Below are 26,718 nucleotides of genomic sequence, written 5' to 3'. Positions count from 1 at the left end.
TCCTGTTTCTTGTGCATGCTTTTCTGTGTACGTTCATTTTACCATGATCTGATTTCAGGAGTATCTGTTCACCGTCAAATGCAATGAAAACTAAACTGGGGTTAAAGCACAACTATTTAGCTATCGAGATACTGTATGGAAATTAAATGTATCTTTGCCAAAAGACAAAACAATTCTGTCTGGCGGTATATTGACTTGAGAATCCCTTGTGCTCTTACAATTGAAGCGTGTCTTTGTGTGGTTTTGTTAAACTTCTGGTCTTTTCCCTAACAGGGGGCATCCGAGAAAGACATCGTGCACTCTGGCTTAGCTTACACTATGGAGCGTTCTGCCAGGGTACGTGTGCAATGCTGTTTGCCTTTCTGCTGGTGACCTGCAGCACAGCTCAACCGTGTCACCTCAGCTGCCAGATTGTGTGTGCTGTGGTCGAAGACAGCAGCCTGTTTACACGTTCTTCATTCGCGTGTAGCAAAATGCATGCTTGTTCAGTCTTAAATGACGGGCAGTGTTTTCAGGGTGTTCAGTATGTCTGCCGGGCTTTGGGAAATAAATGGTAATACCAGGTTAGGCGGGAATGGTGTTCGGCAGTTAGCTTTAGCTAGACATCACACAGTCAGCCAAACTGGATTGCGGTTGAGTACACCACTCTATTATCGCTACAGGAAACTACCTCACTGGAGAATTTGGTATAAACAAAAGGTTTTTTGACCCCTTGCTCCTTATTTCAAGACCTTAAACGCACTTTGATGCGTTTCCCTCATTTCTTCTTGAGTTCAAACTCTGTCCACCCACCCTTAAGTTGAAATAGCATAAGCAGCCATTGATGATGGTGCTCGTTGTTAATTTGTTATAACAATTTGTTGTCAATACAACTGATATACCATAAATTCGCCCTTTTAAAGTCTACGGTCCACAACCTTAAGCATATTCACAAAGCTCCAGCACATTTTCAGCACCCCATTCTGAGTTTTATAAAATTATCACCAAGTCTAAGAAGGAGCTTACTCCAGATAACAGGGCGTCTAAAGGCCGGAGACAGCTCACATCTGAAGAGCAGCTCCTTACTGCTGCCTCGTCAGTGGTGTACTTTGGTTGCAGAGAACAGGTCCTTCCTGACGGGTTCTGTGCCTGAGTCCTGCGCTGCCATGGTGGCCGAGGCTCCTCGCACCGGGCCCGCGTGTGCCCCGCATGCACACTTCACCGTGTTTTCTCCTGCCTTTCAGCAAATCATGCGCACGGCTATGAAGTATAACCTGGGGTTAGACCTGAGAACGGCTGCCTATGTCAACGCCATTGAGAAAGTCTTCAAAGTATACAATGAAGCCGGGGTGACCTTCACCTAGATGGAGTGTGGCTGACCTCTTCACTGCCCTCTTCCCTCTTCATCTGCAGGCCCTTCACAAGTTTACATGTAACCACAGGAATCTGTCTCTCTCTCTCTCTCTCTCTCTCTCTCTCTCTCGACTTAATAGATAATGGACATCATTCTCAACAAGTCAGTCCAAATCAGGCCCTTTGAGAAAAAAGATATTAAGGTTAGGGGATCATGTACAAGCTGATGAATATGAACATAGAAATTACCTAAGCCAGAGAGCGATTTGGGTATTTTGCCTTTAAATGAAAAGTCCCTTCCATCCGGCTATACCGCCTTGCTCCGCGGCTGCTTCCCAGTACAGCCAGAGCTGTGGCCAGGAAAGCACCTGTCATCCAAGAGCAGTCAGTTGCTTATTACTTCAGCTCTGGACAAGTCTGAGACGTGCTGTAACTTTGACACATCTAAGTAGCAGGTGTGTGGCATTTTCAGAAGGTGGCATGGTCCTCAAGTGAGTTACTGGTATTTTTACATCAGCAAAATAACTCAATTTTACAGATTGCAACAAAAATAAAAGCTATTTCTCTTTATGCATTTTATTCTTTTAGAATAAAATAAGTATGTGCTGCTGTAATAAAATTGCCTTTAATCACTTAATAAGCCTAACCTTGACTCAAGCAGTGAATGCCTATAAACATAATAAATGAAAAAGCTAGTATTTTTATAACATAAAACAGTATCATTTATAGCTTATCAATCATGTATTGTCCAGCAAAAATAAAAGGCCCGATGGAGAATTAAGTTATCTTCGTAACTGCAAATGATGGAGGCTATTTTTGTTAAGACTGTCAGAATTCACTAACCACAATTACGACATATAGTCCAAAGAGTGCAGTAACCTCCTTATCATGTTAATTAATTGTTCTCTGTTGAAGATCTACTGTGTTGTCTAATTGAACAATAATTCAAGTTGAGCGTCCCAGAAAAAATACCACTTGGGCTCCCACTTTGGAGTCTTGCTGGCGACTCTGAGCCGTGCCAATGGCCCCGACTCGCCCTGACTTTGTGTCCTCTGTTAGAGGCCTGTATTCTGCACACAGCTTCATTACCAGTGGGCTGAAAACAACCTTGGGTTGAGTGTTTTGTTTGGGGGTTATTTCGCCAAGGCCTTTTGAACAGTAGTGTCCCAATGAAGTACTAGATATTATTTATGTAAGAATGAGCTTTTTTTTTTTTAAACGACAATATCCTTTCAGAAATTTCTAACTACTTTGTAACTGCATGACTTAACCTGGTGATAAAAGCAGTTATTAAAAGTCTACCTTTTCCAAAGCTTATGTTTCTCTTCTGTGTTTTTATATTTGATAGTATCTCTTTTAGTAAATAATAAAACTACAGTTGGGTTTCTAAGGACTTTTGCAACAACCACCTATATAACACTTCTTTCCACTACATTATGAGCTGCCCAGATTTTATTAGTGAATTCTTTTGTGTTTCATTCTGTTAAATAGTATCAATGGCTATTCTTGGAAGAGGTTTTAGTGCTCAAAGCTGATATACTGAAGTAATTCTTAGTGTCTCTTTTTAATGAAGGACATTTTCATCGATTGGGGTTTTTGTTTTTAATAATTTAGCCACAGAATGTAACAACTTAAGACAGAATACTAACCGTGGTCAGCAGAACTGGATCCTAGACCCGACTCTGCCAGTAACTTAGCTGCCAAATCTGAAACTCACAGCTGGACTCTGTTTTGTCCTGATTCTGTCCAGAATATCTCTGCGGTTCTGAGTCGGGCAGTGGATGAACAAGCCCCCGGGCACCGTGGACACAGTGAGCCCTTCCCCAGCTGGTCTGTCTACTTGCACTCTGGGTGGAGCTCTAACATGTGGGGTTGCAGAGCAATAGGCAAACAAGTCCCAGCATATTTGGAACCGGGCGGGGCAGTCAAATCAGGTCATGTGCAAGAGGGATGACAGGTAAGTCTTCGCTGTGGCCTGTGGCTAACATTAGGACTGATTTATAAGTGGTTTTTTAAAGATTAGATACACATCGATGTGTTACCGAGATTCGTGTGGGAAAACCGGTACTGTGCTTGCTGGCTATATAAAGACAACACGGTGCTGGTGTCAGCCTTGGTTTCTGGGGATTTGAGTTTGAAAATTCTGGTCAATTAGTCTTTCAGCTTCACTGAAATTTTCTAGTTTATTTACGTTTATAATTCTTTCAAAAACTTAACATATAATACTCTAAAGTTAAATTGCTTCTGAAAGAGCCATCGACAGCCTGTGTTACACTTGAAGAATGCTGCCTCACGAACCTCTGCCCCAGAATGTGTTTAATTACCCTGATAGGGAAATGAGACACAAAAGCTTGGCTTTTGGGTGTTGTTATTGTTGTTGTTGTTGTTTTAAGCAGTGCTTCTGGCAGCTCAATTACTAGAATTGGTGATTTACTTTAAAAAAAAAAAAAAAGAAAAAACCTTAGCATTTTAACTCACAGGCTTTAGGTAAATTCATCCATCCCTAAACATCTCTGGTAGACCTTCTTAGCCGTGCCACACATTAAAACAGTCAAAACATGGCACGTGAGGAAAACTACATCTGTGAAGCTGGCACAGAGACCCCCTGCAAAAGAATTTTCTTTAATTTTTTTTCTTTGTAATAGGGGCGTTCTGATTTGTTTTTTTTTTTTTTTCCACAAATAACTTTTATTGGCTTCTTTGTTTTTTAATCAAAGCTTCCACAGTGGTTTAGACAGTTTCTTAACCTCAACACTATTGACGTTCGGGGCCAGGTAGTTCTTTGTTTTGGGGGCTGCCCTGTGCTTTGTAGGGTGCTTGGCAGCACCCCTGGCCTCTGCCCATTAGATGCCAATAGCATCTCTCAGATGGGACGATCAAAAATGTATTCACATTGCCAAATGTCCCCTGAGGGCTGCCTGGTGACAATTACTGGTATAGAGAGCCAAGCAGTTCTACAAGTCTTACCGTGAACAACAGCTTATCCCTCCCATCTGTACACCCCACCTCACCATTCTCTACGCCCCACAGGCAACCACTTGCAGCAACTTTAAATGTTTCGTTTTCATTGTATTTAAATCCTTTGCTCATTTTTTAATTGGGTTATTTTTTTTTAATGTTTATTTATCTCAGAGACAGAGTGTGATTGGGGGAGGAGCAGGGAGAGAGAGGGAGACAATCTGAAGCAGGCTCCAGGCTCTGAAATGTAAGTACAGAGCCCAATGCGGGGCTCAAACCCACGAACTGTGACATCATGACCTGAGCCAAATCAGACACTTAACTGAGCCACCCAAGCGCCCTAATTATATTTTTATAATATAATTTATTATATAATATATACTATATCATTTTTATATAATTATATTTTTGTTGTTGGTTTGTAAGAGTTCTTTATATTTTCTGGATATGTGACCCTTATCAGATACATAATTTGTATTTTATTCTGTTGGTGTGTCTTTTCAATTTTTTGATGGTACCCTTTAACACAAAAGTTTTTGTGTTTTTTTGGCGGTGGGGAGGAATTTAGAGAGCGGAGAGCAAACTGGGGAGAAGAGCAGAGAGAGAAACTCAAGCAGGCTCCACACTCATCATGGAGCCTGATGTGGAGCTTGATCCCAAGATCCTAGGATCACAACCTGAGCTGAAATCCAGAGTCAGATGCTCAACTAACCAAGCAATCCAGGTGTCGCTGTTTTGTGTTTTTTTGACAGAGTCCCATTTTATTTTTTCTTTGGTTGCTATGCTTTAGATGTTACAGCTAAGACCATTGCCCAATCCAAGGTTACACAGGTCTGACGAATAATAACAAATGTTTGAAGAATTAACACAAATCCTTTTCAAACTCTTCCAAAGAAATAGAAGATGAAGAAACACCTCCTAACACCTCCTAGGAGGCCAGCATTATTCTGATACCAAAGCCGGACAAAGACATCACAGGAAAAAGAAAACCACACCAGTATCCCTTATGAATGCGGACACAAAAATACTCAGCAAAATACTAACAAACTGAATCCAACAGTTCATTACAGGTGTATTACACATCATGACCAGGTAGGACTTCTCAGGAATGCAAGGGTGGTGCAACATAAGAAGATCCATCACCGTCACATTACGCTCCATTAAAAGAATAAAGGGAAAGAAAAAATACGTAGTCATCTCAATAGATGTGGGAAAAGCATTTGACAGGATTCAAGACCTCGTAAGAAAACAACCAGCTAGGAACAGAAGGAACTTCTAAACATGACACAGGCATTTGCAAAAACCCACAGCTCCCATCATGCTGGTGAAAACCAAAGTGGTATCTACGTGCAGTGGAATATGAATGAAGCCAGATGCAGAAGGTCACATGCTATATAAGTCCAGTTATGTGCCATATCCAGAATAGAGAAATCCATAGATACAGAAAGCAGATTTGTGATTGCCAGGGCCTGGGGGGACGGACGGGGATGGTCAGGAGTGATTACTTAATTGGTAGAGGGTGTTTTTCTGAGGTGATAACAAAGTTTTAAAACTAGGAGTGACGGGGCACCTGGGTGGCAGAGTCGGTTAACCTTCAACTCTTGATTTCAGCTCAGGTCACCATCTTGTGATTGTGGGATTGAGCCCCACGTCGGGCTCAGCACAGCACAGAGCCTGCTTGGGGTTCTCTCTCTCCCTCTCTGCCCCTCCTCTTGTGCTTGCTCTCTCTGGCACTCTCTGTCTCTCTCAAATAAACTTAAGGGGCGCCTGGGTGGCTCAGTCGGTTAAGCATCCGACTTCGGCTCAGGTCGTGATCTCACTGTCTGTGATCTCAAGCCCCACGTCAGGCTCTGTGCTGATAGCTCAGAGCCTGGATCCTACTTCAGATTCTATATCTCCCTCTCTCTCTGCCCCTCCTCTGCTCTCTCTCTCTCTCTGTCTCTCAAAAATAAACATAAAAAAAATTTTTTTTAAGTAAATAAACTTAAAAAAAGACCTTAAGAGTGATAGTTATATAACATTGTGAATGTGCTAAATGCCACTGGACTATACTCTAAAACATTTAATTGTGCATTATATAAAATTCACTTAAATTAAAAATTAGTGAAGGACCACCAAAAAAAAAAAAAACCCCCACTCAGCATTGAACCTCAGGAAGCATCCAGGGAGTCTAGTTGCAAGTTGGCCAAAGTTTCTGAGGACACATGTTCACAGCAAGTATCCTGTGGGGGGGAGCAGCAGTGGGTCCTGCTCTAAGCACACCGTCCCCTGGGAAGCCTGGAGTACCAAGTGTGAGCACAGACCGCTGTGCTCAGGAAGTTGCAGGAACCCGGGGCTGTGTGGACCTTTTGAAGCTGGGGGACAGGTCGAGGCCTGGGTCTGCCAGGGCTCCCCTGATGACAGCAGGGTCAGCAGCATGGAGTGGTGGTCCTATGGGTTAAGGGGACTGTGCCAATGTGAGGTGAAAAGGCTGTGGTTGCTGGATATTAGAACTCCTGGTTGACGTCTCTCAGCGATTCGAATAGGTTACCCTATTGCCTCTGACCCCTGGTTTTTGATGAGAAGTCACCTGTTAATCTCATTGAACCTCCCTTTTCTGTGATAACTTCTTTTTCTGTTTCAAGAGTCTCTCTTTGTCTCTGGATTTGAACAGTTTGATTAGGATATGCCTAGGTGACATCTATTTGAGTCTTCCTCCTTGGAAGTCTAGGTTAGTTAAATTTTCATCAAATTTGTTTTCAACCATTATCTCTTCAAATACTTTTCCGGCCTTTCCTCTCCCTCTGGTACTCCCATTGTGCATAAGGGAGCATTCTTGACAGTGACCCACGTCTCTGAGTCTGTTCATCTCTTTTGGTTCATTTGTTTTGCTTTCTGTTCTTCAGGTTGGATAATCTCAAGGTATCTTCAAGTTCGCGGAATCTATCATATGTCTGCTTACATCTGATATTGGGCCCTCGAATGAATGTTTTCTTTCAGTTGTGCTTTCAACTCTAGAATCTCTATTCTGTTATTTTCGATAATTTCTATCCCTTTGTTTGTATTCTCTATTTGGTGTTGATCTTACACTTTAATTCTGTAAATGTGGTTTCCTTTAGCTCTTTGAACATGTTTAGAATAATTGATTTAAAGTCTTTGGTAATGGGGCGCCTGGGTGGCTCCGTTGGTTAAGCATCTGACTCTTGATTTCGGCTCAGGTCATGATAGCACGGTTTGTGGGTTCAAACCCCACGCTGGGCTCTGCGATGACTGCACAGAGCCTACATGGGATTCTCTCTCTCTCCCTGTCTCTCTGCCCCTCCTCAGGTCTCACTCTCTCAAAATAAGTAAATCATCTTGTTTTAAAAATTATATAAATAAATAAACTTTAAAAAATAAAGTCTTTGGTAAGTCCAATATTGGGGCTTACTCAGGCACAGTTTCCATTCCCCCCCCCCCCCCCCGCTTAAGTGGGTCATAATGTCTTTCCTTGCGAATCTTTTTTTATTTTTTCCAGAAAACTAGACGTATTAAATAATACACCGTGGCCACTCTGAAGTTGGATTCCAGGCCATTCCCCCTAGATTGCTTGTTGCCTTTTGTTGTTGACCATTTGTGTAGTAAACTTTTCTGAATTAATTCTATAGTCTGTTTTTGTTTTTGTTTTTGTTTTTTTGCCATTGAAGTTTCCACTCAGCTTAGTGGTCAGCTAATGATCAGACAGATTTTTTTTTTTTTTAATTTCTTTTTTCAACGTTTATTTATTTTTTGGGACAGAGAGAGACAGAGCATGAACGGGGGAGGGGCAGAGAGAGAGGGAGACACAGAATCTGAAACAGGCTCCAGGCTCTGAGCCATCAGCCCAGAGCCCGACGCGGGGCTCGAACTCACCGACCGCGAGATCGTGACCTGGCTGAAGTCGGACGCTTAACCGACTGCGCCACCCAGGCGCCCCCAGACAGATTTCTTTAAGTACCTAGAACCAACAGGTCTGCCTTCTTTGCCAGGGAACTCGTGCAGGTTGGGCCTCACCTCCAACACTCAGCTCGGCGGTTTATAAATCTCTGCCTTGGTTTCACTACCTGCTTGCACAGAGTCTCAAGATTGTTTAGAGGTGAGAGTTTTGAGCCTTCTCCAGTCTTTACTGAGCATGCGCACAGCCCTACACATGTGCGTGGACTTCTAGACTCCCAGGAACATGTTGGAATTTTCAAAGTCCCTATGGATATCTCTTTCCTCAGGTTTTCCTTTTAAGCTTTTTGCTTAGCCTATTTTCCCAAACTGTTAGCACCCACCAACTTAAAAAATTGACTCTGTTTTATGACAAAGCCCGAGGGAAAAGACTGCTTACATTAAGTGAGCTCCTAGTCTGGACAAATAGAGGCAGCCTTGCAATTGGGTCTTCCTAGGAACCACCAGTCAAGTGAAATAATCACAGTTCTCTGGCAATGAGGCTTTGAAGGAACTCCAACTCTGTTCAGTGCTTTCCAGTAATTGCCAGGCTGTTGGTTTTCAAGGCTACCATGGAGCTGGAAAAGGTGGGGGCGGGGCATGGGTGGCACAGAATAGGGTAAGCTAAAAACATCACAAAGCTTGCCATTCTTAACAAGATTTTGTTTATTGAATTTGTTCTACATAAATGATCCCTGGATGGCTGTAAGCCTTTGGTTAAGAATTCTGAAAAAGTTGATGGGAATGCAAGCTGGTGCAGCCACTCTGGAAAACAGTATGAAGGTTCCTCAAAAAAATAAAAATAGAACTACCCTATGGTCCAGCAGTTGCACTACTAGGTATTTATCCACAGGATACAGGTGTGCTGTTTCGAAGGGGCACATGCACCCCCATGTTTATAGCAGCACTATCCACAATAGCCAAAGTATGGAAAGAGCCCAAATGTCCATCAATGGATGAGTTCATAAAGAAGATGTGATGTATATGTACAATGGAGTATTACTCGGCAATCAAAAAGAATGAAATCGGGCGCCTGGGTGGCGCAGTCGGTTAAGCGTCCGACTTCAGCCAGGTCACGATCTCGCGGTCCGTGAGTTCGAGCCCCGCGTCGGGCTCTGGGCTGATGGCTCGGAGTCTGGAGCCTGTTTCCGATTCTGTGTCTCCCTCTCTCTCTGCCCCTCCCCCGTTCATGCTCTGTCTCTCTCTGTCCCAAAAATAAATAAACGTTAAAAAAAAAATTAAAAAAAAAAAAAAAGAATGAAATCTTGCCATTTGCAACTACGTGGATGGAACTGGAGGGTATTATGCTAAGTGACATTAGAGAAAGACAAAAATCATATGACTTCACTTATATGAGGACTTTAATAGACAAAACAGATGAACATAAGGGAAGGGAAACAAAAATAAAAACAGGGAGGGGGACAAAACAGAAGAGACTCATAAATATGGAGAACAAACAGAGGTTACTGGAGGGGGGATGGGCTAAATGGGTAAGAGGCACTAAGGAATCTACTTCTGAAATCATTGTTGCCCTATATGCAAACTAATATGGGTGTACATTTTTAAAAAATAAAAGTATTCTGAAAAAGATTCTGACTATATTTTTGCCAGTTTTCTCATTATTTTTATGGAGGAGGGAATTTTTGGAGGTCCCTGCTCCACCAGTTTCTCAGACGTCACTGTTGCTTTTTTTTTTTTTATTTTTATTTTTTAACGTTTATTTTTGAGACAGAGAGAGACAGAGCATGAACGGGGGAGGGGCAGAGAGAGAGGGAGACACAGAATCAGAAGGAGGCTCCAGGCTCCGAGCCATCAGCCCAGAGCCCGACGTGGGGATCAAACTCACGGACCATGAGATCGTGACCTGAGCTGAAGTCAGACGCCCAACCGACTGAGCCACCCAGGCGCCCCCACTGTTGCTTTTTATAGCACATTTAGAGTTTGTCTGAGGCTGATGTCATACCCTCATTGCACAACACACACAGTAAAGAGAAAGTGAAGGATGGAAGGACTTATTCTAGAACAGCACACTGCAAGGTGATGTTAAGGGAACATAGGGAGCGCTTCTCCAACTCTGTAGTGAAGGACAAATTTGTTTATTAATCTAATTCATCATTGTATGTTGTCCTACTTCATGTGACTAGTTCACATACAACTTGCCTTGCAAGTTCAACAACCAGAGCCGGTCTCTACCCTGTTCAACAAGAATTGTCTGCTGATCACACTCCTGGAGGTCCAGGCAATGTCAAATTGTTAGGAAAGTTTCTGAATGCTCTGTTTTTTCACTTATCTTGTCACCACGTGGGAATAACAAGGTTTGCAAACCAGTAAACTTTGAGTAGCACTTAACCTGCAAACGATCTTGAATAAGCTAGTACAAGGCCTCCTCGACAACATTTAAAAGGCTATCTGTGTTGGTTTTCCTCTTAAATTCAAGCATCACAGAACTATGTAATGCAGAAAATGCAGATTCCTCATATTCCCAAGGACACAGAGATGAGCACTGTTAATATGTTTGCTATATATAAACTACCAGTTTTTTTTTCCCCCATTCTTACACAAGTATGTGTTTGCTTTACGAAAACGAACTCTTTCTACATATGTATTTTACAACTTATAACTTATTTGGACATGTTCCTATATGGTACATGCACATTTTCCTCATTCTTGACAGTTATAGGGTATTCCATTTCATATATACATGCAATAATTGTTAACCAGGCCCTATTGGTGGCCATCCAGGCCCAGGTACCATTTTCAAGCTAAGGCATTACAGTCCACTAGAAGTAAGAGGTGTCAACTCTATATTATGCATTGCACCTAATAAGCAGAGCAAAACTTGCCATCCAAGTGATTTTTAAAATTTTTTTTAATGTTTATTTTTGAGAGAGAGAGAGAGACAGAGGACAGCGTATGAGTCGGGGAGGGGCAGAGAGAGAGGCAGACACAGAATCCGAAGCAGGCTCCAGGCTCTGAGCTGTCAGCACAGAGGCTGATGCGGGTCTCGAACTCACAGACCGAGAGATCATGGCCTGAGCCGAAGTCAGATGTTTAACCAGCGGAGCCACCCAGATGTCCCAGCCATTTAAGTGATTTCCAACTGGCATGTTAGGGTGTTTCCAGCTCTTACTATTACATACAGGCTGCAAAGAAGCTGTGTGTTCACCGTCTAGGCATCGGTATGCACCTGTGCACACCTGAAGACTAAGGTCTGGTAAGAGGAACTGCTGTCCAAAGACTGTCCCAGCTGACACTGCCACCCACAGTGCTTCCATTGATTTGAGCTTGGGTTTAGACTACGGGAATTAAAAAGTCTTCAGGAACCAAACCAAGATATAGAATCCAGATCTAACTGAACAGTGGCAGGACATTGGATATTCCTGGGCTGTTCAGAGACTTGTAAAGCCAATTCTCAAAAGAAAGCCAGAAATGTGGCGAGCCGGTGATATCCTCCTTAAAACACCTTTTCTCCTCATTTCTGCTAAGAACGAGTAACTTCTGGCAAGAGAAATCAGCAATGCCTTTTCTTTACAAATCATTTCCTTTCTTAAATCCCAACTGTGAAGCTAAATGCTGCTTACACACACGTTTAACCTTTAGGGTGCTGACCACTCATGGCGGGAAGAAGGCCAGGTCAGCATTCTTGGTCGCTGCCACCATTCAGGCCTGACCAGTCTCCGGGGAAAGATCCAAACAGCGGCTTCGGCAGCCAATAAGCGGAGGACTCAGTTACTACTTGACCTGATTCTGTGACTGTCCGGCAGAAACACATCTCCATAGTCTCTTTCAGAACGTGAAGCATCTCAAAATGTCTGAGCCTGCCCGGCTAAACTCGCAGTCAGGTTAGTCTAGTGTCTTCCCTGAATCCTCTGAGGATTTCTTTGGGGAAACCCAAAGCACGTGTGAGCTGAATTCTGTTCCTCCCTTGGGATGACCTGAAGGTGAGGACACGCGCTGAGGTGTCTGAAAGCTATATATAGTGTCTGGGGAAAGGATCCCTGAAGAAGTATAGCACAGACCCTAACAATTCTTTAAGAGCTCCTTGCTGATGTGAGAAATCTCAGTGTGACAGCAGCACAGCTGATCAATCATGGGGACCTACTGCCCCCCAGAAGGTGCACATGCCGACCCCCTGCCCCTGCAGACACTCGGGACACAGGCAGCGTTGCCATCCAAACAGGAATAAACCCAGGGCTCAGTGCACACATTTCACAGCTTTTTATTGAGATTCAGGAAGAGTCCGCTGGAGGCGGGTGCGCTCACTGTCCCAGCTTGCCCAGGCCTTCCGCTGCATGGGTGACAGCGCTTGTGACTGTGTTGGTCACCGTCTCAGTGACTTCCTTCACCGCTTTGTCCCCTGCCTCGTGGGCCTTCTTTAAGGCTTCGCCAATGGCTGTCAGGAAGAAAGAGGAATAACGTCCGGTGAGCAAAGTAAACATTTCCAGCTAGCAGGGCCCGCGTCAGCTGGAGTGGCCTGCGGGGATGCGGCGGTCTTACTGCACGGAGGCCTGGCCTTGCTGGATTCTGCCCCGATGGGACAGAGGACAGCGGGGCTCCCAGAGGAACGCATTCAAACGTGGTTTCGGTTCCCTCCACAACTCACGTTTCTCCAATTCTGAGTGAGGCGGCGCCTGCTCCTCCCAAGGGCGCGCTGCCTACTCAGACCTCTTTTCTCTGTCAACTGCCTGCTTGTGTCTTCTGTCGTTTTCATATTGGTCCATCGTTTCTATTTACAGTTTTTCCTCCCTTTGTGGTTTTTCTCCTGGCTTGGCTTATCGCATTTTTTTTTATTATGGAAAATTTGCAAGTTTTATATCGCCAGGTCTATCTAATATTTCCTATGTGGCTCTCGGGTTTTCCATCACAGTTAAAAAGATCCTCTCCTCTCCCATATTATCCCCAATCCACCACCTTCTCTTCTAACAGTTTAACGATTTCATGTATCTAATACGTGAGCCCTGGATCCATCTGGAACCTATCATGTTGTAAGGAATGAGGCACTTTTAGTTACACTACAGCACACACACATAAACATTTATGCAAATATACATGTAAACACACAATCTCCTGTCTGAAATGTTTTGTCAGAGCGTGCTGCCACATAGTCTTTTGTGACCCCGTCTCCTTAACATCCCACGGAAAGGACTGTCTGGATGGATCTTGCTTTATTAGCAAAGTACAGTCTGTGGCCGCAGATGAGCGTAGATAATTGCATACCAACTGAAAGGATGCAACATCAAGGTCAGGGTTTGACCGGGTTAGGCAAAGAACAGGTTGCTCCCAGCATCTAGCTTCCCTCCTTCCCTCCTCCCCTGGCCCCAGCCTCAATGATACCTTTCTCTCCGGCCTCCTTGGCGTGTTCCACCACCTCCTTCACCACCTCCTCAACGGCATGAACTAAAAAGATGAGAAGCCCAGAGTGAGCGCAGTGCAAGCCAGCTTCTCCTCAAGGCGGAGCCCAGGACATCTGGATGTCCTGGAGGCCGCCCCCCCACCCCCCCCACCCCCCCCACCTCCCGGTGAGACCAGGCAGCTCACGAGCAGGACCCTCAGCTGCCTTAATTCAGAGACTCCAGCGGGCCTGGCTGCCAGAAGACAAACCTAGGCAGTCAGACGAGAGCACAGGGCCCTCCGTGCCCCCTTGGCCTGGCAAGGCCTGGAATGCAGATGAGCAGGCCCTCGTGCCAACGGGGGCCCTGAGGCCAAGGCGGGGCTTGTCTCCCAGGTCACCGCACCTCTCAGGTGAGCTGCTGTCCCACCACAGCTCCACTGGGGATGCCAGATCCCAAAGTCTCCTCCAGCCAAACCCGAGCCCCCAGAGCAATTCCTCCAACAGGAGGAACTCTCCCACCACCTCGGAGTTGTCTAAAGTTCGTGCGGCAGCTGCTAGAACTGGAAGATTTTGGAGTCAGAAGAACGGCTTCTGATTTTACCTCCACTCTGCACACTTGGTTCCCTTATCTGTGGAGTGGGGATGATGCCGAACTCGGGGCCAGCGAGATATGCAAGAGAGAGGTCAACCCCAGCTGCAGAGCTAACATACGAAATACAGACATGTTTGCGGCCATGCAGAACCCGAACAGCCAACGCGGACACCAGTTGTTTTTCACAAAACGGCAGGACTAGCCTCCCGCACAGAGTTGCTGGGGCATACACACCAAAAGGGTTTTGGGGCACCTGGCTGGCTCAGTCAGAAGAGCATGTGACTCTCGATCTTGGAGTCATGAGTTCGAGCCCCATGCTGGGTGTAGAGATTACTTAAAAATAAAGTCTTCAGGGGTGACTGGGCAGGCTCAGTCGTTTAAGCATCTGACTCTTGATTTCGTCACAGGTTCACGAGTTCGGGCTCCATGTTGGGTTCTGTGCTGACAGTGCAGAGCCTGCTTGGGATTCTCTGTCTCCTTCTCTCTCTGCCCCTCCCCTGCACTCTCTCTTTCTCTCAAAATAAATAAACATTTAAAATATATAAAATAATATCTTTATTTAAGAAAAGCGTTTCTGGGGACTTTGAAGAAATTGAAAACGTCCTTTGTATAAACCCAGGGGGCTGACTTTGAACGGAATCAGACTTGGTGGTTTCTTAGTAAAGAAATCTTTGAGGCATTAAAGTGATGCTAAAAATAAAAACCCATTTTCTTGTTTCTGTATAGGACATTCAAAACAGGCTGCTTTGATATGGAAGGACTCCCGGGTTTCCAGAGGGGAGGATTCTAGCCACTGGAGGCTCACCCAGCACCTGGGCTCCCTTTTTGCTCCCAGGGACCTCCTCTGAGCTGTGTCCCTCCTGCCTCACAGACCCCAGAAATGGGTCCAACCGAGGGAGGCCTGTTTGGGGGCAATGGACCCCCTCATGACTCCACCCAAGCTGCCCTCTTCAGCCTCCACACCCCTCACTTCCTTTCTGTCCTTGTGGGATTGATGGGTTCCTCAAGGGGCCAAGGCCTGCCCCCAATCTGCTGAGATCAGCTTCCAACAGGCCCCATCGAGTCTGTCCCCACCCCCCACCCCCCACCAGCCTAGGGAGAAGGGCCAGGTGGAAAGGAGCCTCTGGGTCCTTACCAGCTTCCTCGGTGGCCTTCTCAGTGCGGTGGGCCAGGCCCTCAGCAGCAAGTTTCCCCAGACCTCCCAGCATTGTGCGGTGACAGGTGGCAAACCAAGCAGGATGCTGCGGTCTGGATCAGCGTGCTTTTATAGATGCCTCTGATGCCTGCCTGGGCTCTGGGGCAGGAGCCCCCGCCCCAGCCAGGTAGGAGATCAGGTGGTGAGTCAGCACAGGCGGCGGCAGGAAGATGAGGCTGGGTGGGGCTGCCCCAGTGCCGTGACTGCAGCCCTTCCCCTCTGGCAGTATGAGACCCTGACACCCGGTACTTGGGGACCCTCTGAGGGGCAGGGACAGGAGCAGGGCTGAGCCTGGAAAGGAGGCCTGACTGCCCTGGGAGATGACAGGCACTTGGGGACAGCAGCCCTTCCAGTCCCCTGGGCTTCAAGCTCCCCATAGCCTGGGCACTGCTGTGTATCCAGACAAGGCCTAGGACTTCCAGCCTGCTATCCAGGATCCTCAGGGTGCCCTAGTCAGGGGCTAGGGGGTCTGTGGGCCTGGGGACCTGGACGGTCCCTCAGGCCAGGGGCACAAGTGGAATGGGCACCACTGACCTCCCCATTCCCAAGGACTTCAGCTCTGCAGTGTCTCTGCAGCTTTCATTGGAAATTTGAGGGGCGGGGGAAGGGGGCTTCATGGTGGTACCTTGCCTACGGCTGAGGAGGACATGGCGTTAACCGGAAACCCAGTCATCCTGGCTTGCAGTCAGCTGCTTCTCACTCACAGGAGCACCTGAACCCCTGCACAACCCCATTCAGGGGCAGGCAGCACAGGAGAGAGCCCAGCACCCCTGCACCTCGGGGCCTGGCTTCTTGGAGAGGTCCTGTGAGGCCAGCAGTGTCCCCCAGGAGGTCCTAGAGGAATAGATGGAGGACCCCAGCACCAGTAGGGGAGGTACATCTGGCCCTGGCCAGGATTCCCAGAAAGCCACTCTACAGGCCCCTGATGCATCACATGCTTAAGGGGCCAGGCTGCCTCCCTAGTTACTCAGGTTGAAGAGTGATGCCTCAAGCCACGTGTCACATGCCGCTTCCCTTACTCACCAGCCCAAACTTGAGCCTCAGTTTCCTCATCTATAAAATGGGGACAGCCACGCCTTCCTGGCCATGTCACTGATAGAGGGATCATGTGTGCAAGTTCTTGGTAAACTTCTGTTCCCTCCCTCTTGTCACTGATTGTGCTAGAGAGGGGCTGTTCGGGAGTGAGCCCTGACCAACCAGTAGCGGGGGCAGAGGGCCGGAGACTATGACCCCAGTGGCCAGGAGTCATGGAAGAAGTCCTCCCAAGTCCTTGTTCATGCCATCCAGGCCAGGGGCAGGAGTCTGAGGCTGCCTGCCCCCATGCCTGTTCTCTCAACCTGTACAGATGCCCAGGAGGGTGTGGTGAACCCTAATTAGTGTTTACCCGACTCCAGGCCCTCACCGCCTGGGTCCTATGGGGCTGAGGCCCTCCCACATTCCTGATTGGTATTAGGAAGCCCCAAGCTATGGCCGGCCCCCATGGCGGGGGGCGGGGGGGCAGGCAGTGGGTGCTGTGGCAGCAGAAACTCTGGGTCACAGGGCCACACACACCATTCTCCACTGGCAGGAGTGGTCGGGTATTAAACCGTCTTTGAGAGAAAGAACACAATAATACTACTCTTGCAACTATTACAGATGGCTATGTGTGACCCTGTGGACTCAGAAGAGGTTGTGAAGTGAGGGGCTCTGGAGCTTAAGCAGGTCCAGAAGACTGTTCTCCCCTCAGCACAGGTGAATTCCAGAGTCTTCTGCTCAGGGCAGTGCTGCCAAGGGTGGGGGACTTTGGGGACACAGTTGGGGGGAGTTGGGCTGAGAGACCCACAGGGATCTCCCTGGACCCAGCAAAGCTCTTTCCCTGTTTCCTCTGAGGTGGTGTGTATCCCCCAGCCCCACAGGGGCTTGTTCCCCTGAGAGGATGGTGGTGTCATCCAGTGTTTCCGGGACAGATTCCAGACCTCACAGACCCCTCCACACCAGTTCCCATCCTGGGATACTGTTCTCCCTCTCCTCTGGAGCTCACTAGCCCCTCAATAGGTCCTTGCTAGGACTCAGTCCTTCCGCAGGACTCCGGTCCCAGGGCTAGTCCAGAGCCCCACCCAGTACAGCCTCTGGATATGCTTTTCTTCCACTGTTGGCTACTGTTGCCCTTACCACATCACCCTCCCTGCCCGTGAGCCCCTGCCCCTCCTCCCCTGTTGCACTGCCCTGGGAGGAGCACCTTGGCTCCAGTGACAACATATTGTGGCCCCAGATCTCTGGGCAAGACTGGGTCCAGACAAAGATCCCAAATGCCCAGCAAGGGGAAAGCGAGGGGCCTCGCCAAGCTGCCTAGGACCAGATGAGGGGACCCCTGACCTTGGTGCTCTGGCCCAGGGCCATCCCCTTTGGCCTTCCAGCTCCTGCTGTGACCAGCTTCCTGTTCTCTCAGCCCTGCCTGTGGATCACTGAGGGTGGTCTTCTTTCCAGGCAAAGAAACCCAAGACAGCCCAAGACCCTCCTAACCAGGGATGGATCCAGATGTGAGGGGCTGGGCTCCAGTGACTCCCGCAGGGAACATTACTGCCTGGATGAGTTGAAGATGACTCAGGTGGGAACCATCCCATCTTAGAAGAGGCCTGGCTCACCCTGCACCCCAGCAGAGCAGCCCTTGAACACAGGCACCTGTCCTGAGACAGAAGATCAAGTCCAGCCCCTGGGGCAGGACCATCAGGCCTTCAGAAGAGCCAACTAATTCTCCAAGTGGAATTTGTGCAACAACCCAGTTTGGCAAAGGATCAACTGGCTGCATCATCAAGTCACGGTGAGCCAATTTCTCATATGACAATTTGCCAACTTGGCAATTACCAGTTCTGAAAAATAAAAATAAAAAATGTTTATTTTAAGTGTTCAAATACTCAGGGGTGTCTTACGTCTGAAGTGATAACTTCTTGTGTGATCTGAACTATGGTTGCCTATCCTCCTTCCGCTTTCTCCTCCTCTGCTTCAGGGATTTGAGCTCACAGTATATACTGAGCCCACATACCCTGCACACACCGACCCCTCCCAGCCACAGGGAACCAAATCCTGACTCCTGGAGATGTTTTGTGGCCCCTCGGCATGTCAACATCACACATCCATGGATGTCAGTCAGGATTCTGTTGGAAATCAGAGGACACATCAAAGGGGTACCTAAGGAAGGGACTGTTCACAAAGCTGTGGGGAGACTTAAGAGAACCAATAAAGGATGGCAAGGTGCCCGGGGACCAGTCATGGTGACAGTTGTCACCACCCTGGGCCTGGAGGGGTAAGGGTAAGGAGCAAGGCCAAGGAGAGCTGTGGCTTTACAAGAAGGTCATTCGACAGGAGCAGCAGCAGAGGAACCCAGCCACTGCCAAACCACGTCACGCAAGGAGGGTACATGGGGAACAAATACCTCTCCTCTCCCTCTGTGACCTAGCCATGTGTCGCCCATTGGCTGAACCCAACTGGGACTGAGGGCAAGGGAGCCCTGGTGATGCTGTTCAGGAGGACAGGTTCCTGGGGCGAGGGCAGGGAGGAGCAGGCAGACAGTGGATATGGATTCTCTGTAAACAGAATACCAGCTCAGCCTGCCAGCCTGCCATGTCTGGAGGCAACAGGGCAACAGCTTAATTCTAAATAGTCCCATTTCTCCTTCTTGAAACCATATGAAGGAGGAGGGGGGGGAAGGAGGAGAAGGAGGAGGAGGAGGAGGAAGAGGAAGGCAGCCCATCATCAACACACACACACATCAAATTTCTCTTCAGAGAAGCTGGGAAACCATGCAAATCCAGGAGCAGGTGAGACCAGCAGAACCAATGTGGGAAGGCAGGCAAATGCAGAAGAGTGGGAGAGACCCGGGGAGGGGGGGTGGTCTCAGGTGTTGAATGAGAACTCTTCGGGACAGAACTAAGAACCTGAGCAGGTGAAGGAGGAAGCAGAAGACGCCCAAGGATCTCCAGAGGTGTCAGACATAAGACCACCACCTTCCAAGAGTGAAGAGAGCCTTTGAGGAAACAAGGGCTAAACAAACCCTTGTTTGTAAAATGCTGGAGGCCGCAACTGGGAAAAGAGAAGGCTGCCCGTAGAATCTTCTAAAAGTCAGTTTGGTTCTAAGAGGCAGAGGGGTGGAGGGGTCGCGGCTATACAGGTGAGTCCAGCACTTACATGAAAAAGGGGCAGGCTCCTGAGCAGAGGAGTCTGGGTGAATCCCCTGCCCCTACCCCCAACCCAGACTCCCACTGCCATCTGGGAAATGCCACTTCAGATCTGAACTTCAGATTCCTGACAGCCTCCAGCGTCAGGAATACAAGGGTTTTACGATTAATAGGGTAGTTTCTCTCTTCCAACTCAGTGTTAATTGAGTTATGAAAGTAATATAGTTTTGCTGTCTTCCTCACCCAGACTCCCCTGATGGGGGTGTTCACATCTCACACAACCACAATACAATGATCAGAAGCCGGGAATTAACATTAGCATATTCAGCTAAATTAAAATCTAAATTTAGTCAATTTTAACTAAATAAATTAAAATTATTTCAATAATAATTTAAAAAAAGTTTTTATTTTAACTTTTTTAACATTTTTAAAATAGAAAATGCCAGGGCGCCTGAGTGGCTCAGTCGGTTGAGCGTCCGACTTCGGCTCAGGTCATGATCTCGTGGTTCATGTGTTCAAGTCCGGCATCAGGCTCTGTGCTGACAGCTCGGACCCTGGAGCCTGCTTCAGATTCTGTGTCTCCCTTTCTCTCTGTCCCTCCCCCCTCACGCTCTCTCTATCTCTCTCTCTTTCTCAAAAATAAAATAAACAGTAAAATAATTAAAAAAAAATTTTTTTTAACGTTTATTTATTTTTGAGACAGAAAGAGACAAAGCATGAACGGGGGAGGGTCAGAGAGAGGGAGACACAGAATCTGAAACAGACTCCAGGCTCTGAGCTGTCAGCACAAAGCCTGACGCGGGGCTCGAACTCATGGACCGCGAGATCATGACCTGAGCCGAAGTCGGCCGCTTAACCGACTGAGCCACCCAGGCGCCATGAGGAACCTTCTAGCAGACTAATTCCAACCAAGTAACAGATAGCAAAACATGTTTTAGCAACAGGAATAGCAGAGAGCTTATAATATTTTCAGTTGCAGATCTAAGAGAAAACAAAGGTGTGGCTCAGGGTAGAGGAATGGAATGTAAATGCTTTCAAAAAGTAGAAACTAGATGGGCACCTGGGTGGCTCAGTTGGTTGAGCGCCCGACTTCGGCTCAGGTCATGATCTTGCTGTCCGTGAGTTCGAGCCCCACATCAGGCTCTGTGCTGACAAGCTCAGAGCCTGGAGCCTGCTTCAGATTCTGTGTCTCCCTCTCTCTCTGCGTCTCTTCCGCTCATGCTCTGTCTCTCTCTCTGCCAATAATAAATAAACACTAAAAAAAAAAAAAAAAAAAAAAATTTTACAAAAAGTAGAAACTAGAATGTGACAAATAACAACCAAAAAAGAGAGAGAAAGAGAAAAAGAGAGAAGGGGGTTGAAAGCAGAAAATAGAAAACTCTGCTCCTTGTCTCTCATAAAATTTGCAATTCGACAGGAATCAGAGCTGAGAAGTCAAGTGGAACCAAAATGGAACCTGCCCTTGTCTCTCTTTTTAGTGACCTTGCGTTTAGCTAGTTGAGGAAGTAGAACCTGGAGAATCAGGAATCGTTTGGAGGAACTGCTAATGGAAGAATTGCTCTTTGGATCCTTGACCAGGACCCAAAGGTAGAGTGACCACGGTCTGGGCTCAACTAGTTTCATGACCCTCATGGAGACAGGGCTGGGCTCCTATAGGCTCCCATGGGCTCCGCTGGTGTTGCACCCACTGTGTCCCAGACATGTAGCAAAACCAAGTTCAAACTGGCCTTCCCCCCATTCCCACAGTTTGCAATGTTGGGAAGAACAGAGGCACATAGAAACAGGCATTTGCATGGTGCATGGGGCATCAGGAGTGTGGAAGGGGCTGCACCAAAGAGACGGCACCCAGGGTTCATCTGACAATATGCAAACTCATTGTTATCTGGTAGGAGAACCAAAGGAGGTCAGGCGTGTGTTCATTTAGCAGATGTTGCCAGAGCACCATTCTAGGCACTGGCGTGCACTCATCAGTAGAAGGGACTTGGTTGCAGCCCCATGGACAACCATCAGAGAAGCATACTGGAAGGGTCTCGTTAGAGTAACTGTGGAAAAGGAGGACAAGGTGCGAGACTGTATCAGCGGTTGCTGGACCCATCCTGAGTGTGTGTGCGTGTTGGAGGATGGACAAGGGAACTGAGATCTGAAGAATGAAAAAGTAGGAGCTCTAGACAAGAATGGTTAATGGAGGAGGACAGAGAGTGGTCTAGGCAGTAAAAACAGCACATGCAAAGACCCTGTGGTGAGCAGCAACATGATGTCAAGGGAAATGGAAAAGGGCCAATGTGGCTGAGGCAGAGAGGGCCAGGGTGTTGAGAGAGGAGGCTGGGGAGGCGGGTGAGGCCGGCCAGTGCAGGATGCTGGCTGGCATCCAGGTAACATGGGGATGACAAGCTTTTGTTTGTAAGAGAAAACTTGATTCACAGTGGCTCAAACAATGAGGGAAACTGCATCCTCTTGCTAGCATGGCAGGCTGAAAGACTGGTTAGTTTAGGGAATGAATAAAGTTGTGTTTTCCTTAGGCTTGTTTCTCCTATGGTTACATGTGGCTGGCACAGTTCTAAGCATCATTTCCAGCCACAAAAATGTCCGGTGGAAGAGGGGGGACTGTTTCTTCCCTTGTCTGTCTTTTTTTGAGGATGGAGAATATTTCCTAAAAGCTCCCAGGCCCTCAGATGTGACCTCCCTTCTCCTTGGCCAGAGCTGGGCCCCACACCCATCCCTAAGGCAATCTCCTGGGGAGTGCAGGATGAAAAGGGATTGCTGGACCCACGGGGATTTCTCTCTGAGTCACCAGGGGAAGGACTCACACCAGAAAATATGTGTGGGCTCTGCCACCCCAGCCCATCGGGTCTCCCCCAAGCTGTGCACCCCCCTCCCCAGGTGGTCTCTCCTGACCCTGGCATTCACTCCTTGGAGGCAGGGGCCCCTGGAGATGCTGGAAGTGCCCTCACACTACCCAGGTGTCTCTTTGAGGACCTTCTCTTTGGACCAGAGGGAGCAGCCTTGGCCCATTTTGCAGATCAAGCGAGGCTTCTTTCCGGTACAGTCAGTAATAAGGAAACAAGAATGGAAGCTGGTTTGGCCCCCGGGTGAGGATGGGAGACGCTGACGGGGAGCGGGAGAAGATCTGTGGCCGGCCTGGGAGGGTTCTCAGGTTGGAGAAGAGAAAGGTCGCTGGAGCAGAGCTGCACCCACAGGGACACCTGGGCCTGGGTGGGGCGCCACACGACGACACTGCTCCCTGCTGGCGGCCGTGCGTGCAAGGCCTCCCATGAAGCCGGCCTCGTGTCCACGCGTGAGGGGAGACTACTCTTTTCTCTCTTATCTGCCCAGAATTGGGACGTGTAATTAGTATCTTTGAATGGAAACGGCTTGGCTACGTACGTGCTCGTCCAGAGAGAATAAGATCCTCACCGGTGGAGGGAATAACGTGAGCAAAGGCTCGGAGGTGGGTAAGGGGAACACGGAGTGGCAGGGGGCCCGGATGGAGGGGGCCGCCAGCGCCAGGCGCCAGGGCTGGGCCTTATCCTGTGGCAACTGTGAGTCACCCTGCAGCGGGGCGTACCGGGGCTGGTGTCGCGTGCGTGGACACGTGCTGGGGGGGGGGGGGGGAGGAGGGACTAAGTTTGCGGGAAGTCTAGTCCCTCTAGGGGCCCTGTGGCACGAAAGGGGCGGCCTCCATCCTGGAACAGAAAGTCCTGGTACGTCCGAGCGGGAAGGGGTGCTCGCGGGAGGGGTCGCGCGCGCACGTACACCAACCTGTAGCCCACTGCAAGCCCACGTGCACCGCCCCCCGCGCCGCTGTTCCTCCCCCAGGGGGCGTGTCGTGGGCGGGGCTACTCTCGGCTGCAACTCCGAACCAGCTCCAGTCCGGCCGCGGGGTGCGGCGGCTCCCGGCGTGTCCTAGCCTTCTCGGTCCTGCCCGGTGACTCACCGCCGGGTGGGGCCGGCACACAAACACCCCGCGGGCGGGGACCGGGGTGCGGCGAGGGCTTTAAGTGCTGCTCCTGCGACTCTGCGTCGTCCCCAGAGGTCCCGCCACCTGAGGTCCTCACAGGATCCCAGCGAGGGAGCCCCGGTGCTCGCAGCCTCCAGGCACAGCTAGCGGGGAGAAGTTCCCGAAGCCCAGCCCTTGGAGCCCCTATTCCCGTGCCCTGAGCTGAACCCCTCAAGCATCTAGGGACCGAGTATCCCCTCCTAGGAGGCGCGGGGTTCCTGGAGCTGAGGGAGCGATTTGGGAACGGGGACCAAGTGGCTCCTGAACAGAGCGGGAGGCAAACATACCTCATTGAACTTCGTATAAGGGAGCGTCTGGATTTGCGGTTGAGACCATGGGAAAAGAATTCTTGGACAGTTCGTCTGGGTTTCCGAATTTGGAATGCCAGAACTCTGGATGTCGGGGCTGGGTTTCTGCACACTGTGCAGGGCGGGGGCGAGAGAGGGCTGGGCCCGGCTTGTGGGGAGGAATGAAGTGGACAGGAGGTAGGAACATGTGCTTTAATAAGGCAGCAGGCCAAGGGCCCGCCAAAGCCCAGGGGCTGGAGGGCAGTCACCCATGTCTCCCTTCTGTCGTTATATGAGGCCAAATTTTTTCCCAAAACCTGAGAAAGTCTCAGAGGCCTGGTTAGCAGTCTTGTCGATGGTTTCCTGGGTGGCCTTGGCCACCTGGTCCATGGCTGGGGAAGGAAAGGAGAAAGCAGGTGAGGGCCAGGCCCTGGGAACCAAAGTCCTCTAGGGTTAGCCTGGCCTGGGTCTCCATCCCCAGGAAGCAATGTGGGCAGAGGGGTTTCAGAGTGGAGGGTATGTCTGGCTGAGGGCTGAATAGGGTGGGGAGTGTTCTGGGGCTGCCCGCCCTCCTGCCCACCAGCCCCACCAGACCTTTCTGCCCTGCTTCTGTGGCTTGGTCCACCACTTGCTGGGCCGATGATCCTGCCGCAGTCACTGGAACAGAGAGATGTGGCCCTTAGCCCCTATTGAGACACTGCCAACCACAGGGGCCCCACCATTGCCACCTCTATCTGTTCTCTAGTGTGTCCTACAGGCCCAAGGAATGAATGCCATCAAAGTCAAGTCCTCTGACTAAAAAGTCCTGTGCCAGTGAGGCATAGGGGCCCTTTCCATGCCTCTGGGGTATTCTTGTTTATTTATAACTCTAGGCTCCTCCCCTCTGGCCTGCTTCTCTCTTCATCTCCAGGATTGCAGAGAAAACACCCCAACAGAGGCTGGAGCTGGCATCTGGGTTGTGGCTGCTCCTGGGCACGGCCCGGGAAGAACCCTGTCCCTCTTTCACAATTTCTCCCCCAGAAGCCTGGCCCCGATGCCTGAATTCCCACCACCAGTGCACGGGGGCCCCACCCTTGCAAGGCCCTTTCACCACTGCTTTTCTCCCATGCCTCTCCCCAGAAGGCACACAAACAATGATGCTGGTGCCTCTGTGGGCATGCAACTTAAGGCATTAGGAAATGAAGTCCAGAAAGGAGGTGACACTTGCAAAGTCAGGCCATCTCCCCTGGACCAGAGTTTGTGCCTGTGGTGAACAGGGCTTCCAGGGGCTCAAGTGGGTCCCACCTGCTAGGGGAGCAGACAAGTGGCTCCAGCCTCCAGAGACCTGACTCATCCTTGCAACTGAACCGGAAAGAAGCTGCTTTTACTCGGACTCTGGGTCAGGGAGGTGTAGGGGGTCAGGCAGGCCCCGGGTCTGCGGCTCACAGAGGCTCCCGTGGGTCCTTATATGACAGAACCAGTCGGGGCCACAGAGAAGGAGCTTTCGCACCCAATTTACAGATGGGGAAAGTGTGGCCCAGAAGGAAGGGTCTTGTAGACAGGCTTCCTGGTAGCATTTTAGTTTCAGGGGAGCAACTGTGGGCATTCCCTGGGGCACTGATGAAGGAGGGGGTTAGTTTGGGTGTTGTCTGTTCGTTGGGATATGTGCAGCGCAAATTGGGAGCTGGAGTCCCAGGGGAGGCCGAGCTGGGCTGGAAAAGCCACAGCTGGTGGGCCTTAGGGCAGGGGTCTCCACACATTTCCTAACCCCAGTCCACCCTATGCCACCCCAGCTGTGTAATCTCAGGTCCCAGAAGGAAAGAGCTGGAGGTGGAGAAACAAGGCTGGGGACCTACCTTCTGAGGTGAGGGGTGAGAAGGCCCTCTGGGTGAGGACTTAGAAGGAAATGATTTTTTTTCGGTAGGACGGGGGAGGTAGGGGAACTCAAAGCCGGGTGGTGGCAGGAGGAGCCCCTTCTGCCATCCCATCCGGTCCAGTGCGCCTCTGAGACCCCAGCGAGCAGAGATGGATCTCTCGGTGCACGGGGTGCGAAGTGCGCTCTCTCCGTGGACCTTCACCCTCCCCTAAGGACCGAGGTGGGGCTCCTCACGATCGGGGTGTGGCCGCTCCCCTCCCGCGCAGTCTCTTTATATTGGCTCCTGGCAATGCCCACATCGGCCAAACTCCTGGGGCACCAATGTTTCCCCACCTCCCTCAAGGCATCATCCCTTGGGCTGGGCGGGGTGGGCGTCCTGCCGGATCCCTGCATCTCAAGGGAGGGCCCTCAGGACCCGGAGCGGCCCACCGACTTTCGGGATGCGTAACCCAGGACTTCTGCCTCTGTGAGTCCCTGCAAGTGCCCCGGGTCGCAGCACTGTCCTCACCTGCTTCCTGGGCCGCCCCCTGCACTTGCTGCTTCAGGTCCTGCAAGCTCTTGCTGGCCATGACTGCTGGGGGTCTGCGAGGTCGTCAAGGATAGCTGCAGCGAAGTTGGATCCTGTTCACCTTGGCTGCGACCGAAGCTCCAGCTCTGGTTTTTAAGGCGCCCCAGGGCTGTCCCGCCCCGCGCGGGGCGGGGAAGAGGGGGCGCGGGGCGTTTCCCAGCAGACTGCTCGGGGACTGACTGGGCCCTGCTCCAGCCTCCACGGACGGAGAACACATCCTGGCCTCAGGCCGGCCGTGGTGGGAAAGCGGTGCGGGGTCTGAAGAGGGGCACGGGGCTGCAGGGGGTGGGGGTTGGATCAGGGGTCCACAGAGGGGCAGGAGTGGAAGGGGGCGCACACACCAACAGCCTCCACATCGGCCCGACCCCTTGTCCCTAACCCTGAGGATCCGGTGGGCGCTGGGTGAGCGCCAGGTCAGAATCTCAAGGCTGGAATTGACATTAATAATAGCAGCTGCCTTTTATTGAGCATTTACCTTGTGCCAGGCTCTGCCCTCAGGCTTTTCAGCCTCTTGTATA

The 26,718-nt window shown here is 49.6% G+C and overlaps 3 protein-coding genes across 3 annotated transcripts in view; 1 reads left to right on the top strand and 2 right to left on the bottom strand.

The window, feature by feature from the left end:
- GLUD1 (glutamate dehydrogenase 1) overlaps nt 1-2,644 on the top strand; it is a 37,567-nt gene extending 34,923 nt beyond the window's left edge. The window contains exons 12-13 of the mRNA XM_045040248.1: nt 274-336; nt 1,224-2,644. Coding sequence (XP_044896183.1) covers nt 274-336; nt 1,224-1,343 — 183 coding nt within the window. The 3' untranslated portion in view covers nt 1,344-2,644. The remainder of the gene's footprint in view (nt 1-273; nt 337-1,223) is intronic.
- A 9,779-nt stretch (nt 2,645-12,423) lies between these two features.
- Nucleotides 12,424-16,179, bottom strand: FAM25A (family with sequence similarity 25 member A). The gene is made up of 3 exons (XM_006937947.5): nt 15,280-16,179; nt 13,555-13,617; nt 12,424-12,613 (listed from the first exon to the last, which is right to left on the bottom strand). Exons 1-3 carry the CDS (start codon nt 15,350-15,352, stop codon nt 12,480-12,482), a joined length of 270 nt encoding a protein of 89 aa, XP_006938009.1. The 5' UTR covers nt 15,353-16,179; the 3' UTR covers nt 12,424-12,479.
- A 7,797-nt stretch (nt 16,180-23,976) lies between these two features.
- Nucleotides 23,977-26,295, bottom strand: ADIRF (adipogenesis regulatory factor). The gene is made up of 3 exons (XM_003994138.5): nt 26,141-26,295; nt 24,372-24,434; nt 23,977-24,169 (listed from the first exon to the last, which is right to left on the bottom strand). The coding sequence occupies exons 1-3, from the start codon at nt 26,199-26,201 to the stop codon at nt 24,066-24,068; spliced, it is 228 nt and encodes a 75-aa protein (XP_003994187.1). The 5' UTR covers nt 26,202-26,295; the 3' UTR covers nt 23,977-24,065.
- Between the last annotated feature and the right edge of the window lie 423 nt (nt 26,296-26,718).

Source organism: Felis catus, chromosome D2 (assembly GCF_018350175.1).
Source record: "Felis catus isolate Fca126 chromosome D2, F.catus_Fca126_mat1.0, whole genome shotgun sequence".
Taxonomy (NCBI): Eukaryota; Metazoa; Chordata; class Mammalia; order Carnivora; family Felidae; genus Felis; species Felis catus.
This window is presented reverse-complemented; position numbering and strand designations above follow the sequence as displayed.